Source organism: Coloeus monedula, assembly GCF_965178545.1.
Source record: "Coloeus monedula genome assembly, chromosome: 6".
NCBI lineage: Eukaryota > Metazoa > Chordata > Aves > Passeriformes > Corvidae > Coloeus > Coloeus monedula.
Genome location: NC_138786.1, coordinates 3,196,027 through 3,213,137, shown reverse-complemented (window position 1 = coordinate 3,213,137; position 17,111 = coordinate 3,196,027). Strand labels below are relative to the sequence as shown.

General features: G+C 47.6%; 2 protein-coding genes across 2 annotated transcripts; one reads left to right on the top strand and one right to left on the bottom strand.

The window, feature by feature from the left end:
- Positions 1-344: 344 nt before the first annotated feature.
- LOC309573808 (palmitoyltransferase ZDHHC13-like) lies at positions 345-2,470 on the top strand (the record flags this gene model as incomplete). The annotated part of the gene is made up of 4 exons (XM_082283011.1): positions 345-365; positions 880-1,013; positions 1,395-1,517; positions 1,978-2,470. 4 exons carry the CDS (start codon positions 345-347, stop codon positions 2,057-2,059), a joined length of 360 nt encoding a protein of 119 aa, XP_082139137.1. The 3' UTR covers positions 2,060-2,470.
- Positions 2,471-7,863: 5,393 nt separating this feature from the next.
- Positions 7,864-15,843, bottom strand: DHCR7 (7-dehydrocholesterol reductase). Its single transcript, XM_082283298.1, has 8 exons — positions 15,746-15,843; positions 14,658-14,761; positions 13,579-13,801; positions 12,919-13,009; positions 12,032-12,245; positions 11,358-11,562; positions 10,678-10,809; positions 7,864-10,086 (listed from the first exon to the last, which is right to left on the bottom strand). Exons 2-8 carry the CDS (start codon positions 14,753-14,755, stop codon positions 9,622-9,624), a joined length of 1,428 nt encoding a protein of 475 aa, XP_082139424.1. The 5' UTR covers positions 14,756-14,761; positions 15,746-15,843; the 3' UTR covers positions 7,864-9,621.
- Positions 15,844-17,111: the final 1,268 nt, after the last annotated feature.

The window sequence follows — 17,111 nt, the reverse complement described above, 5'->3', positions numbered from 1 at the left end:
GCCTTCACCAAGGGACCGCTTCCAGCTGCAGAGGCACAACCCCCCGAAAACTTCGCCAGCAGAAAAGGGTCCTTGTCTGACACAAGCCGGGGGGATCCTGTGCAAAAACGAGAGAGTTTTTCGCTGTGGCTGCCTCGGTAAAAGGGAAGGAGCCATTTCAGGCACAGCTCAACAAGCCTGGCAGCCGCCGATCTGCCCGCCCAAGCGGCTCCGCAGCGGCCGGGGCAGCTCAGGAATGGCTCCCCTGGGCTTCCCCGGTCCCGCCCCGCCCGGGCCGTGAGTGCCCGGCCCCGCCCCGCAGGCGTGCCCAGGAAGCGGGAGCAGGAAGCTGCGGGGCCGCGGGGATGGCGGGCAGCGGCCCGGCGGTGAGCGGGGAGCCCGCGGGCAGTGCCGGGGCTGGAGCGGGGCTGGGACCCGGCGCTGCCCGGGCCGGGGGTGCGGAGCGCGGCCGCGGGCCCCTGGCAGGCGGCGAGGGCCGGGCCGCGGTGCCGCCGGGGTCTGGCGGGCGCTGCCGGGCAAGAGCCGTCCGTGTCCTGCCCTGCGTGTGCCTCGTCTGTTGCCTCGCATGGGCTTTCAGGCTGCACGGGCGGCACTGCGGCTCCCAAGTGCGTTTAAAACCCTCCGCAAGGCCGTAGCTGTTGGTTCTGGTGTGGCAGCGCTGTTGTGGCTGAGGCTGCTGTGTCGGGAACCAGCTCTGCAGGCTGCTGAATAGAAGGATTGGTCTCTTGCCAGGTGGTTTTACCCGTGCTTTGAATTAACCTCTTCGTTTGTATTGACAGAAGCTGACACACACAGTGAGTGCTTCTGGTAAAGAGGGCGGTGTGTGTGGTGTGCAGCCGATAAATACCAGCGGTTAATAATTGTTTTGTTAACTGACAGTGTACAAGCCATTGCCACGGGCCTCATCGACCCCATATGCACAACAGGCAGAGCGCCCGTGGAGAGCAAGGTCTCCCAGGCCCATATCCCGTTGCTGAAGACCCCAGCAGCTGTGATATTGTCAAGGCTACACAGTAAGTACATATTCTGAGGGTGCAAAGTGTTGCAATGGATGGGAGTGTCCTCACATGTGAGCCAGGCTGGATATTTTACAAAGGAAACGTTTTCAGTTTCGTTTTCTCCCAGTAGTGGAAGAAGAGAAGTCACTTACAGTTGCTATTGTGAATAAAAGCATTCCAAGCAGCTTTCTTTAAATAGAAACTTCTCATCAAGGCACAGCCTCATTCTTTTTACAAGCCTTCCATTGAATGCAATGTGGAATTTGCTCAAGTAGGAGCTGCTGGGTGATCTTTCTCATATGTGTTTTTCCTCTAGGATGCAACTGTTTCCAGACTGGAGAATACTGAAGAGATGATAAGTAAATTGATTTTTTTTTTTTTTTCCCCTCGTTTAAGGTATGGAATGCTAGAGCGATGCAAAGAATTGGTAGAAGCAGGATACGATGTTTGCCAACCAGACAAAGAAAATGTGACTCTTCTTCACTGGGCAGCAACAAACAACAGACAGGAGCTGGTGAAGTAAGCCGGGAGTCCCTGTGACAGTAACAGAGCGTATTCTGCCACTGTTACCTATAATCACTTTGTTGCTTTTGTACTGGAAAAGGAAGCCGGTGCCTGAGAAGAAAAGGGTAGAATTCAAATTTTGATGCGCTTAGCTTTGCGTCGATGTCACTGGAATGTAAAGACAGTGCGGTTTCTTCAGATGTGAAATCATGTATTGCATGAAATAATTTTATTTTCGTGGGTTTTTTTAACAAAGGTGAAAGCTGATCTTAGAAGTACTTTGCTAAAGACTGTATTGTTTCTTCAGCATTTTCTTGAAACAGTGTCATTTACTGCAAAAGCACTTCTGTCCGTTTGCTTCTCTAGTGAATTTTTTATTAGGAGTCATTTACTCCTTTAGCTGTGTTACCATTCGTATCATGTTTTGCTATTTTATTGTGCCTGTTCCTGACCTTCCTGTGTTGCTATTACACAGCTACTACATTTCCAAAGGTGCGGTAGTGGATCAGCTCGGTGGAGATTTGAATTCTACGCCCCTGCACTGGGCCATTAGGTAATGCTGCTTGCAACCGCTACTTGCAAATCTGTCGGTATTGACAGCTGTGGTAGCGTTTCCTGAGATCCGCAGAACAAAGCAGTGCTTGGCTGCAGAAAACATATGCTGAAATAATTCTTCTGGGAAAACTTGTCCGAGTGCAAATTCTCCCATTGGAAGATGAGTGCTTCCTTCTGGACCATCAGTCTTTTGCCAGAGTCAGAGACTTGGCTGACTGCTCAGAGGAGAAATTACTGTAGAATAACCTCTGTATTCTAAATGAACACTTTGCCCTAGGCTCAATCATTAAGGTATATATTGAATATGATTTGCTGAAAAAGCCATGAGAATCTGAGAGAAAACTGTTTTTTGTGCGGTCTCTAGGAGAACTCTAAGGGCAATGCTTTCAATAAAATATCAATTTTTAAAATCATCTCTATAGTTTCATTTCACGCCTCGTTATAAACAAGGACACCTTCCCAGGGGAAGGCAGCATCCAAAGGAGCTGTGCAGGGACGTGCAGATGCCAAAAGGGACTCTAGGACAGTTGGACAAGCTCCAGTGGGCTCAGCCCCCCGTGCTGGGGCAGGGAAAGAGCGTGAGGAGACCCCGCTGCGGAGGAAGGAGCGGCAGGGACGGGGGATGAAGTGATGGCAGCAAATGTCGGGAAGGAGGGGACAGAGGGATATTGGTGGGGAAAAGGGAGACACAAGAGCTCTTGGGGGCCTGAAGCCATTAACGCTGTCCTGAGAAAGCCCAGCACACTCCCCCCTGCATAGCCCAGCCCCTTACCCAGGGGAAGCCGTGGCTAAAATCCCGGAAAAACAGTGCTGTGGATCCAAGGAATCAGAAGCAGGATCTGTGTGGAGGGTGTCCCTCACGGGAGGCACAGGAATCGAAGTGAGCGAGGCTGGGGCAGGAGGGTCACGCCCAGCAGAGAAGGGGGACCCTCTGTCCATGCCAAGGCCCAGGGCAGCCCTATCCCGGGAAGCGCGCAGGGAGCGGATCCTTGAGCCGCTGCACGTTCGCGCTGCCCTCGCTCAGCCGGGAGCCCCCTCGTTGCCCAGGGGGAGCTGGTGGCAGTGGGGAGTGGGAGAGGGAAAGAAGCGGACAACAAGGACCTGTCCTACACCTCCATGGACTCCGAGGCCGCGTTCATGGGCTGCGCCAAATGGCTGCCCTGTTGGGAACAGAACCAGAGACCTCCATCAACATCCTGATTTAGTGCTCCGGAAAAAGAGAAAAGAGAAAAGGAAAAAAGAGCAATAAAAACAAAGGAGGAAAAAAATTAGGAAGATAAATAAAAAGACTGAGAATAAGACCTGGAAGGAGAAGAAGGAGGAGAAGAAAACCAGGGAGGTGCAGACAAACAAGAAGAAGGAGGAAGAAGAACAAGAAGGGGAGAAATGAGCCAGAGGACCAAAGCCCAGGTCAGAGCAGTGATCCCCACCACAAGTGCTCAGCACCCTCTGCCTGATGCCCAGTCAATCCCACCAGGGTTCAGCCTCTCCTGACCAGCTTCCCCAGTTGTTAGACTCAGCAGGACATCCTGCGGTCTGGAATATCCCTCTGGCCAGTCTGGGTCGGCTGTCCTGGACATGATCCCTCCAGGCTCTTTGGCACCTCCTCGACAGCAGAGTATGGCACATGCAGGGGCTTCTAGGACCCTGCAGAGTCCTTGAGGAGGGCAAGCCCTGCTTAGCAACAACCAAACTATCCACCTGTGATCCACAGCATTCCCATCCTGCATGCAAAGGCAGCGCTGTGCCAGTTGCTGGGAAGAAAGGAATCCCACTCAAATCCAGAACAGTGGGAACACTCAGACAGTTCTCTGGGAAAATCCAAATCCATTTAACACACATGCTCCTAAGAAGATCTGACCGCCATCCGTCAACATTTTCCTGGAAGTCAGAAGCCATGTCAGGGGAGCTTCCTGAAGATGGAGGAACCTCCTTGGTTTCATGTGGATCATGTCTGCTGCAAAGCACGGAGTGTTCCCTCCTTGGAACAGCCACAGTGCCACGGGAGCGCTGCGCTGACAATTAGTAGCTCCAAGACTCTTGCTACTGGGACACTTGTCCAGTAGCTCCCAGACATCTGGCACTGGCCTGACCTCTGCGTTTACTTCCAGGCCTTTCCTGGCCATCTGCATCCTCAGCCACAAGCAGGTTCTGCAGATGGACGTGGCTCTGGGGGAGCAGGGACTCCTGTCTGTGGGCAAAGAAAACAAAGACAACTTGTAAGAAGAGAACCTGGAGCTTCTAGTTAGAAGAGAAAGGACTATTCAATCAAGGCAGGGGCGACGGAGGAAACTTTCTAAAATGGAACAAGCAGCAGAAGCACAGTAGTTTTGCAGAAGAAATTCCCCTTCCAGCACTTGGCTTAGGGAAAAAGCCTGATGTTGCCATGAGAGACATGAGTTCGTGTCTAGTATTGGGTAGCAGACATCGGAACATTTAGACTATTGGCTGTCCAGGCTCACGCTATTCGAACCTGAGAGTGAAACTATTCTAAAAGCCAGAGATGCTTGGAAGAAATGTTTCTGCTCACACCACGACTGGGGACCGTGCACCATTCATACCTTGCACCTGTCCAAAGGCCTTCCTTCCTCCGTCTGTGCTCTGGAAGCCCTCACTGAGGCTCTGGCAGGGATGGAGGCTCTTGCCAGAAGTATCGCAAGCGTGGAGATCTTCCTCATCCTGCTCCTCCACTGCTGACATCAGGGAATTCCCTGGAGCTGCCAACACCGAGGCACTTCACCTTTGGCAGCGCCGCAGCATCCTTGGAGTCATGGACTGGAACTGGCACCTCCAGGAAAGTTGCTGCTGGGAAACATCCATCAGCCATTCCCTGACTGCCATGAGCTGGCCTCCTATTCCTCTGCAAGGCTCTTCCTGGCCAGCTGCATCCTCAGCAATGAGATGGTTCTGCTGAGAGCCGCGGCTCTGAGGGAGCAGCGAGTCCTGTCCAAAGGGCTTCCTCCGTCTCCAGTCCTGTACCTCTCACAGGGGTACCAGCTATGGTCAAGTCTCCTGCCAGGAGTATCCAACGTGTGGAATTCATCCTCATCCTGCTTCTCCATTGCTGATGGCTCTAAGTGCCCTGCAGATGGGAACATCCACCTTTGCTGCTGGAGGATTTTTTCCAGCACCACACCAAAAGTCTTCTCCTATGGTGCTGCCACATCATTCTTGGAACCTTGGTCGGGGAACTGGCGGCTCCAGGACAATCGCTGCTCTGCCTCTGGCTTCTGGGAGTGCCTTACTGGAGGCCTCCTCTTTTCTCTATCCTGCTTAAACAAGAAAGGCTTCCTAACTTGACTGCTCTATGCCAGCTATGAATACATCATCTCTTCTGTAACTCTTTTCTAGTGGACACAGCGTTTGTTTAAGCTCATTCTCACAACTCTTATCGTGACTATGCCTCATAACTCTTACAACTCTTATTAGTTCATAACCCGGATTACACATCGTCTCTGTCCAGATTAGAATTTTAAAATATACAATTCTCAATATCCTCTAGCTGCAAGATGTAACCACACATATTTGTCCTTTTTTGCATTTTTAATGGAAAATATATTTTTAAAGTTTGGATAGCATAATTTAAAAAAAATAGTTTCATTACCTGTCCAGTAGCCATAACATAGATCTGTAGCCATCATCTAAAAGTAAAGCCAGCTTTTGATTTGATACACACATTGGGACTTTATCCTGTATGAAATAAAGCAGAAAACATATGCTATTACAGTTTTATCTTCAACTGCACATCACTTCTAACCTTGAGTGAAGGCTCTGCATTATTGAATAGAACCAGTTGAGGCAGTGCAGCTCTAGGTTAACACATGATCAGAACCTTAGACTGCTAAGTAAGAGCAGGAAATAGTTTGGCTGCCACCACGAGGCAACAGCACATTCTCCTGTTGACATTCTCACTGTCAGAGGGAAACTGGAACCGAGCAATCCCATTCCTTTACAACCACCCTTACGCTGCAGAGATGGAGCCCTGAGCTCAGAAATGCCATTTGTGACAGAGGTTTCCCAGGTGGGAAGGCATCGTCCCTTCCCAGAGGTATTGCAAGTTCCCCTCTCTCCACTCCATTCCATCCGTAAACGGAATGCTGTAGGTACAAAAATGCTGTTAGTGAGGATCTTCTTGTTATTTTTCTAAGTCCGTGAGAGACTTTTCTCCCTCACAGAAGAGGTAGCAGGGAATGTAAACAACCAAGCCACCTGCAACCTTGGAAAGTCTTGTTTATGGTATAGTAGAAAATATTTTGATAATGGATGTTTTAGGATTTTGGCCAATCACCCCCAAGGGTTGGCTGGTCCTTTGTCCAATTAGACTATGAAGAAAAAAGTCTATAAAAGAGTTTGTAAAATAATTAAATAAATGAATCTTGCTGCACAATTCCTGCCTGCTGGATCTTCTCCTCCTCCTCCTCCCTGTGGCTGCGGGACACGGTGATATACCGTAGGAACCAGGCCTGCGGTAATGGAATGCTGACAATCCATAAAGGTTATACACTACAACACTGGCATGGATTGTTTTTCCTTAGGTAGCTCTAAGGCAGTCTGGGAGTCGCTCAGCCTCTTGTGCCCTCTCCAAGGGAGCATTTGTAACTTTTCTTCCTACAATAATCCAACCCATTAGATTTTATTTAACCCAATATTTTGCAAATATTGACACTTCTATATTTGAAATTCCCAGCATACTACAGAGATTTCATAGGTGATCTTCAACCTTGAGAAGTGATATTGACCACAGAGTAGCAATAAGTAGGAAATATCAGGACAAAAGTTAATCCAATACACACCCTCAACAATCCTCTGATTTTTAACTTTTTTTTTTAAATTCCGGAAGAAACAAATTTAACAGCACTGCCATGCATGCAACAAAGCGACCCAGGCATGAAGATGAGCAAGCTGTTGGTCCTTCACATTGGGTGACATTAGTGGGACACTGCTTGGAGCAGTGCTTACACAGTGCTTATGTTAATACAAAGCTTACAGAATAAAATGGTTTTTTTATTGGTCTTGAAGGGGTAATTTCTTCCATGAAACATCCAAGATTTCTCAGAGAACAGAAGGGACCGCACTGTGCTGTGCAAGGCTACCATGATTTAAGAGTCCAGATTATCTTGCAATATTTAAATAACCTTGGCATTAACAGCAAAGTGGCAGTGCAAATTCCAAGGCTACATAAGAAAAGGATGTGTGTTGATCTAGCTCTGAAACAAAGCCCAGCTACACGATACATTTGTTTTCTAGGTTTGCAGAGACCCTTCTTCTCCTGCCCAGACCATCCTCTCCAGGATGACTGCAACAAAACCAAAACACACACTTGCCTACACAACTCATCCAAACTTGCCATGAAGATCAGTGCGTTCAGCTGCATCCATTTACACACTTTTCTACTTACTCTAAAACCTAACAGTATATTTATGTACAATCATTTTTTTTAAAGTGTTTTAGCTTGGACATAACTACCGAGCTTGTTACAAGCTCCATAGTTCATACTATGATCCCTCTTTCTTTTTATTTGTTTCACCTTGGAAAACAGAATTTCAAGGAGCTCTTGAAATCAAACTTTTTGAAGAGCTCCTTTTGTATCCTTTAGTTATTCTGAAAGATAACCATGTAACAAGAAAAGAAATAGCTGAAGGAAAATTAGCAGTATTTTTTTATTTGTCCTGAAAGAAAGAATTGATATCTTAAATTTTTACAAACATGATTTTATACAAACAATAGGGAATGAAGTTTTCCATCCACACTAAAGAAGTGGATGTGGCCTTACCCACAGATGCAGTCCCCCCAAGGCTGTAACTGCTCTGCCAGGGGTTTATCCATGGCCCTGGCTCTGAGGTGCTCCAGCACAATCCCATGCACAGGCACTGATGTTTCAAGGGGTACCTGCTGAGCGTGGCCTTATCCACAGCCACAGAGGCTTCAGGCTTATCCTTGGGCCACCATCCCTTCCTGGGCACGGACATACCCACGGCCACAGATGCTCTGAGAGGTTCCTGCTCTACCACGGGCTTATTCCCAGCCGCTGATGCCTGGGGGTGTCCTGCTCCCGTGTGGGCTCATCCACAGGTCACAGTTCCCTCGACTCGAGCTCGCACTGGAGTTCCAGCAGCACAGAAACAGCAGCGATGCCCTGGCCAGCTGCCAGCCCAGGTGTGTCACCAGGGCTGTCATCAAAGCGTCCCCAGGCACGGCCCAGGAAGAGGAGAAGCACTACAGCTAGCAGCAAAATCAAAATGAATGAGCCCTGCAATATACAGAGAGTGAGCCCCATGGCAAGCACAGGAGCCTGACAGCTCAACAGCACCAACAGCTATAAATCCCATCCCGCACATTCCAGTCAATCTGGAACAATGCTGTTATCTCAAACCTTTCGAGCTCCATGTTAGGCACCAAAAAGGACTGTCATGGTTTAACCCCAGCTGGCAACTCAGCCCCACACAGCTGCTCGCTCACTCCCCCACAGTGGCATGGGGGAGGGAATCAGGAAAGGGAGAAAACTCACAGGTTAACATAAACATATTCATTTAATAGGTAAAGGGGAAAACTCTGCAAACAAACAAAGCAAAATAAGGAATCTATTCCCCACTTGCCACCTGCAGGCAGATGTTCAGCCATCTCCAGGAAAGCAGGCCTCCATCCCATGGAACAGTGTCTTGGAATGACAAACACCATCACTCCTGACATCCCCCACTCCCTTCTTCCTCCAGCTTTATGTGCTGACCCTGATGCCATATGGAATGAGATATTCCTTGGGTCAGTTGGGGTCAGCTGTCCTGCCCATGTCCCCTCTCCCAACTCCTCGTGCACCCTCAGCCCACTCGCTGGTGGGTGGGGTGAGATGCAGAAAAGGCCTTGATGCTGTGTAAACACTGCTCAGCAACAGTGAAAACATCCCTGTGTTATCAACACTGTCTCAGCTCAAATCCCAAACTACGCCCATACCAGCTACTAGGAAAAAAAACCAATTAACTCTACTCCAGCCAAACCAGCACAGTTCAGTAGCTTCAATAAGTCTGCTTTCAGTATCACAATAATACTCAATTGGTCATGTTCCATATAGTCAGGTGCTGAACATGTCACTAATTTATAACAGTTTTCACTTTTGGTTTTGATGATAACAATCATTTCAGACCAGGTCCTGCAGTTCAGCATTTCCACCGTTCATCTCTTGGCAAGCACCCAACAGTCAAACCTCCTTTGTCATTGTTCCTGATTGTAGGTTTTGGTGGTCACAACTGCATCAGACAACTTCTTTCCTAAAGAGATGACAGAACTCTTTTCCTCCTCTCCTGAGCCACTGCAAACTGCTTCCAGGACCCTGCTGCAATCAAGGGTAAGGCCACCTGCCAGCTTTGGGATTTCTCAGGAATCTCAACACATGCAACTTTTCTCCAGCTCCAAGTTAATGTGGAAATGGGGAGATTCAGAGGGGTATTCCAATTAAAAGGATCTTCTAAAAAAATGGGACATTTCAGTGCCCCACTTCAGTTTAAACACTTTAAACATGGCATGCCTGCATGTTTCTTCTTTTTTCTTTCCCCTGGATCCTGCATTAGCCTTAAAATATGCCGGGGAGGAGCCGGTAGGGCACTGCAGCAGTGTAGTGCTTCCAGTCCTTCCCATATTTGCTGCAACAACGGTGCTCGTCCCGAATGCAGCGGTGGGTGAGCAGAATGGTCATGTACACGATGTAGAAGTAAGGCAGGATGTGCTCAAAGCCACAAGCCAGGCAATAGGCCAGCGAGCCCATCAGGTCTCCCGTGTAGTTGAAATGACGTGCCCAGCCCCAAAAGCCAGAGGTCATCAGCTTGCTGTAGTGCTTGGTCCCATCCACGGACACGTAGGAGCACTCGATGTACTCCGGCTTCTTCCCCCAGATCCTGCAGTTGCCATTGGTACGACGGAAGAGGTCCTTCTGGTGGTTGGTCATTCTGAAGATGGAATAGCCCAGCAAGCCCAACATCAAGACCCCTACGGCATGGGCTGTGCACAGCTGGACAGGGTGGTAAACCAAATACAGACCCTGGGGAGCACAAAAACAATCAGACATTTACTTCCAACAGAGGCTCAGCGTGCCAGACCAATTCCTTGACTACAGTGGCCCACAACAGACGAGAAGAAAGAGTAGAAAAATCGACTGCAACAGTAAAACTGCAGAAAACTTTCAAAAAACTCTGCATCCAGCAGTTTCCTTCTCTCTTTCTCTCTCCAAAATTGCACTTCTTCGTGAAACAAGAAGAGAGAAGTTGCAAGGATGCAAACCGAACAGAAGGAAAAAGCAAGGAACAAAACACAAACAAACCACCACTAACCAAAAGACCCTCAACAAGCAGGAGTAAAAAAAAAAGGAAACTGAAAGGATTCAGAAAAGTATACAGACACAATAGACAGTGACAGAAAGAGGCACAAAAGAAGGGCAGGAGAGGAAAAGATGTCCAATCTGTGCACGGACAGGAAGCCTTCCTACACAGGAATTGGTACAAAGAATGTTGCAAGGATTTCTCAACAGTCAAACTGCCTAGAAACATTTAAGGTACACATTAACCTGCTGAGAAGAATGCTTCTGCAAAGTTCCATTCCCGTTAGCCCAAATACACAGTGTACACATTTTTACCTGCAAAGTATAGAGGTAAGGCAACCAAACACAGTCTCCCCAGCCCAAATACCATCCAAAATGATCATGGCAGATATCAATGGTTTTCAAGTACCAGGCTTCATTCCAAAAGAAGTCCAGAACATAAATACCCTGCAACAGAATAATTTCACATTCATAACAGAGCACTGTCACCAGTTACCCTGTTTAACAGCATCAGCTTCATGTCTGTGCTGTCTTGTGATGTGATCTCACAACTCATTGGTGTTTTGATGTTAGCACTTCAAAACCAGACATTTCTGAACACAGTTAGGAAGAACTATCACATAAATACAATCTATGTGGATACACAATATCTATCTATCTATCTACACAGATAAAGCAACAGTAGGATGACTAAGGCAAGTGTACAACTCAAGGACAAACGCTTGGGAAGTGAACTCACAATTGATCACCCCAATCTCTCTTCAGCTTAGAGTCACAGGGTTACAAAGAGGGGCGATGGAGCTCCCATTGAGCAGGCTTCCATTTACACAGATCAGGCAATAAATCCAAAGAAGTCCCAGCACACCATCACTGAATGAGCTTGTTTCAGGCCAGGAAAAACCACTTCATTTTCATTCCCATAGAAGGACTTCTTTTCCTACTTTAATATTAGTTTACTTCCCACCTGGTTTCCTAATTTCCTCCTTGGAGTTTACCTGAAGGACATTGACAAGGATCATGGAGTTTGTCACTTCGCCATACAGCTCCTGTTGTTTGGCAGCAAAGGAAAGGTTGATCAGAGTCCAGGCCACAATCCCAGGGCGCCCATTGAAGAACAGCTTGAAATCAAACCACTTCCCTATTCGAGGGTTAAATTCAATCCCCATCATGTAGTCGTAAAAGAAGTTTCCAGTGAATTTGCTGTAAAACATCAAAAGATTAGAAATGGATGGAGTTATACACAAATACAGGTAATTACTACTCTGACTACACAATTCAGATTAATTTGAGGTAGTGATAATAAAAATCATCAAACCATGTAACGCTGTGCAAGGTAGCACAAGCTGACCCAACTGAAGTATTACATTCCTAGACATAAGTTGTAGAGTTTCAGAAGTGCCCGAGTTTACTCTTGCTAACACTTCTGAACAGTCTAAGTATCACTATTTCTAGGATGGGTGTATCTGTGACACTGAGGCTGCCAGTCCCATGGTGTGCAGCATGAAACACAGGGGATGGTGCTAGTGAAGCAAAGAACCACTGTCATACACTGGCTCAGCTCTCTCTGCCAGTGAAATATATTCTGTCATTCAGTTCATAGACCCGGTTTTTATTTAACAGTTCTAATCTCTGATTACCTCATATTCTCTCATTACTAAAATTCACATACCAGTCTTTGGCATTGGTAGGGAAAAAGTAGCCTTTAATCATTGCAAACGTGGACACTGCATATCCCAAGATGTTGGCACACCACAGGAGAGGAATCCAGTTGTCAAAAATGATGGTAGGTGAGAAGAAGTGGAAGCAAGAAGCATTTGCAAACCAAAGCACATGGGTGATGATCCAGGCCTGAAGTCCATTGATTTCATATTTATTCACGACACCTAAAAGATGAAGAAAAAAAATCGAGTGTTACTGACCCTGCATTACTGCAGCCTTTAATTAATATGGGTATGCACAGAATACACAGAAGCTCAATCAAGTGCTCATGAAACAACTTCTCTCTCCTCATCCTCCCAATTAAATACCTTAAAGCACATTTCTGAGTCTTCCATTAGACTCTGCTGTACCCATTAGGCTTTGTTAGGCTGAGTTTTTCTCCTCACAAAACTGAATTTAGACTTTCCCCCAAAACTGACTAGAGTAACAAACCATTCCTTCTAACAGTTCACATCACACATTTTGTTCAAGTCCCTGGGGTTAATGGAGCTTGAGCAGGTAAAACTATCTTGTCGAATACCAGCAATAGTCCTGACAACTATAGGCAACTGACAATTTCAAGTGCCAAAATTATCAACCAGTACTTTTTCACTGTTGGTATGGTGCCTACCAGATCAACAGTTATACTAATTATAAGAGATAGAAATGCTATAACTTATTCTAAAAGATGACATAGATTGCTTTCTATTTTTGTTTGAACTGAACACGTGAGGAAGGTGAGAGCACTTCTGTCCACGTTTCCTCTGGCTACACATGGGTTATCAAACACTCTAAGTACAGAAATACTATCATTTCAGAAGACTGCACGGTGTCCATGTATTCCAAGGAAAACCTTACCAGCAGGGGTGACAGCACCTTCTTGTACACCTCCCACATATCCAGGGAGAAATTGATGGCAGAAGTCAGGAATGGACATGTACAAAACCACCTAGAAGAGAGAGAATGTATTCACAGGAAATACAGACAAGACAAAATCCCTCAAAACACTATTCCTTACATACATATACCAAATAGAATGTTTCTATTAAGTTTCTATTAAGTATTGGGTAAGCAAATATGGCAAGATTTAGCTGTTGTGATTTTAGACTAGTAATACATCTAAGCTTTGATACAGCTCAAAGATGTATTTCATGTAAGGCTGTCATCCTTCTTTGGTGGGGAGGCAGGACAGTTGGTAACTAGATTCAGGTCCTCGTTGTTTTATTTTTATCTATTTCTTGTGTATTAATTTAAAACAAACGGATACTGCTATAAAGTTGCTTTTTCTTAAAAACCTCATTAAGGAATATGTCACACAAGGAATATTTGTATATATTCCCCACATGCTTATTTTCCAAGTACATAAGCTTCATTTGGATTCCAAAAAGCCTTGGAAAGTGTGAAACACCAAAGAGTAAATGCCAGTTCAACATTCCACTATCCTTTGTGCAAAAGGATTCATCCAACAGCTGTGTGAGAAACCAGACACGGCATCCAGATCATAACTCAGTCATGTACCTGGAAAGTGACCCAAAGGGAATAGATGCCAGCAGCCCTATAGGTCAGTGTGGGAGTCCTGTTCCAGATGTCAGACAGATGTTTATTCCCTGTCAGCAAGTCCAGGAGTGGGTCAGTCAGAGAGCACTGGTACTGGTCACAGGACATGATGAAGTAATACACGATCAGTGGTGCAAACATGAGCAGGAAAAGGATGCTTGCCAAGGAAAACCAGTCCACCTCCCTGTAATCCAAAACAGAGCATTTGGTTTGCCCACGTTTCAGATAGATGAGTTACATCAAATAACTTTTTCAGTGGACCTTCTAGACTAACTGGATGAAAACTGAAAATGTGTTCAAGGCACAGACATGTCTGGTGGTCAAACAGCCATTAAAAAATCAGCACAGAACATACTTTACCACAAACTCCTCTAAAACTACACTAGCTGGTCAGAGCAAGAGATTAGATAAAATCTCCCCTCCAAAAACCAGATTATTATTACAGACTTGACGGTTTTGATGGCAATCATGGCTCTAACTGGTAGAGTATTCAGTTGAAAGCGATAATGGAATCCCAAGAACATTATGCAAAGCTTGGAAACTTGCAAAAGACAGACCTTGAACAGCCATAAATTGAACTTGCTGTACCAGCCATTTTTGCTGTTCCCAGCTGCAGTACAATGCCCTGCTAATACCTACTCAGCTCTTTGAGAACTGGGATATGCGTCCTAAATCTTGCTACAGCGGGACTGATCAGCTGGGAATACCACAGATGCTGGGATGCTTGTTTTCCAGATCTCATGAAATATTTCTTTCCTTGAAGGAACTGGAATTGTTACGAATTGTTATGATTTGCTTTTCTGTTTTGCAAGGACTGTGTTTTAACCCAAACAACCTGGCAAACTCTCTGCCTTAAAAAACTTGAAGAACTCTTCTTCAGCACCTGTTGCTACAGCAAATGATCCACGAGCTTTCGGAGTAGGACAAGAAAACAATCTGTTATTAACAGAGGGAAGTTTAAAAGGAATACAGCATCTCTAAGAGTAAGAATGAAGCAATTGGAAGTACAAGGACTGCTTAGGATCATTGGCTTCTCTCACCATGCTCTTCCCCATTGGCCTTGAGATGCTTTAGTATCATTCTGCATGTTTTGGTGTTTTCTTTCTTCAGCAAGTTTTTTCTCCTGATGGGCTGCCATGATGCCCTGTAGGAAAGAAAATATGAATCCTATTACTCCAGCTGGTTCACAGTAAGTCTTATGTCTCTACAAGACAATCACAAATAAAAGTTACTAAAATCTATTATATAGCCTATAGACCATGTGAAATTTGGGGGTGGAGGAGAGGAGGCAAAAAATCCTTACCAATTCCTTATGAACTTACATTTAGCAAAAGATAACCAAAACAATTATATCAAAGTAATCCATTAAACTTTTTGCTAATTGGAAATTTCTTTTAAGATGCATGGATAATATATGGCTTATTACTTGCACATAGATGTAAAAGAAAAAAAAAGTTTCACCACATTCTCATAAACCTCTGGAAATAAAGTTCTGTAACTTAACTGCCTTTCTCAATTTGAGAAATTGCTACTGCTTTAACATTACCTGTACTGGACCTTGTCAATTGGATGCTTTTGCCCAGACTCTTTGTTCCATATATGTCATTTACACCACAGAAAACAAGACAGAATCCTATCCAAGCGAAAATTCAGTGGGAATGGAGAATGACTTACTCAGCAACACCTGATTCTCTCTGTGCAACATGCACTACAGCTTTCTTTCGGTCTGATGAAACACTTCTTATGGTAAAGATCATCATCCTATAATCTGGAATACGAACTGACTTCCCAGCTCGACGTGCCTCATCGCCGCCAACCTGATCCATTACCTGGACATTGGCTGAGCCTGACCGTACCCTCTGCAACCACCACCTCCCTGGGCAACCTGTGCCAACGCCTGACCACCCCAACAGCGAAAAAAAATTGTCTCGTATCTAACCTGAATCTCCACTACCTCGCCATAAGGCCGTTTCCCTTAGTCCTCCCCCCGTGGACTTCTTTTCAGAAGCGATGTGAGGGGAAGGCGGCTCGCCGCTCCCCTTTGCCCACACGGCTGGCTCCCTTCCAGGCCCGATCCCACACACGGTAAGGAAGGAACGCACCCACCCACACGCCCGGGGCCACTCACCAGGGCTCTGTCAGTCCCCCGCCGGGGGCCGGTCACTCCCTCGCCGGGGCTCACTCCCCCCCAGAACCAGAACCAGAACCAGAACCAGAACCAGAACCAGAACCCGCTCCCGCTCCCGCTCCCGCTCCCGCTCCCGCTCCCGCTCCCGCCCCGCCGCCGCCGCTCCCGCTCTGCCGCACCACCGGCCCCTCAGCGGCCCCGGCCCCTCCGGGCCCCGCCCCCGCCCCACGGCCCCGGCCAATCCCCGCCGAGCTCCGCCCGTCCCGCGGCTCCCCATTGGTGGCGCGCACTCATCCCATGGGCCGAGGAGCGCGAGCGACGCAGGCTCCGCCCCCCGTCCCGCTGCGCGCGCGGAGCGCTCGGCCGTGCCCTGGGCAGCGGCGGCCGCGGGGCCGCGCGGAGCGGCCGTGATTCCGTGGCTGCGCCGCCAGCACGGCCGGCAACGCGGGCGCGCAGAAGGCGCTTCGGCCACCGGGCAGGAGGGATCACCGCAGAAACCCAAACGTTCTGCAAGAGTGGGAATTGGTGTCCAAGGACATAGTTTACACCTGCACTTGGCTCGCAACATCCCCCTGCAGCGCTACGGGCTGGTTACTTTAGGCGGCCACAGAGCCCTTAAAGGGAACTGGGCCGCCTTGACTTGTTAGCAAAGCGGCCCCAGAGTCCCTAAATCAGACTGGGCTGCCTGGAGTTGTTACTAAACTCCCCACATTGCACTGACCGTTCTGTGCAATTTCCAATGGCCCTGCAGAAAAAGACCTGGGGGTGGTGGCCAAGAGCTGCTGAACACGAGCCCAGGTGTGCCCAGGTGGCCAAGAAGGACATTGGCATCCTGGCCTGGGTCAGCAACAGTGCGGCCAGCAGGACCAGGGCAGTGACTGTCCCCCTGTTTTGGGCATCGCTGAGGCCCCACCTCGAATCGTGGGCTAAGTTTTGGGCACCTTAATCCAAGAGATTGAGGAGCAGGAGTGTGCCCAGAGAAGGGAAAGGATCTGGGGCAGGTTCTGGAGCACAAGGAGAGCAGAGGGAGGGGCCTCAGCCTGGAGAAAAGGAGGTTCAAGGCGGGGGGGGGGGGGGGGGGAGAGAGGGGGGATCTTCTTACACTCTACAACTCCCTGGAAGGAGGCTGTAGCCTGTAGGCTCTTCTCCCAAGAGACAAGCGACAGGACAGGAGGAAATGGCCTCAAGTTATGCCAAGGCTGGTTTAGATCGCATATTAAAAAGTTTCCTCATGGAAAGTGTTGCCAGGCATTGGAACAGACTGCCCAGGGCAGTGGTGGTGTCACCACTGCTGGAGGTAAAAGCCGTGTAGAGTGTAGATGTGGCGCTTGGGGACATGCTTTAGTGGTGGGCTTGGCAGTGCTGT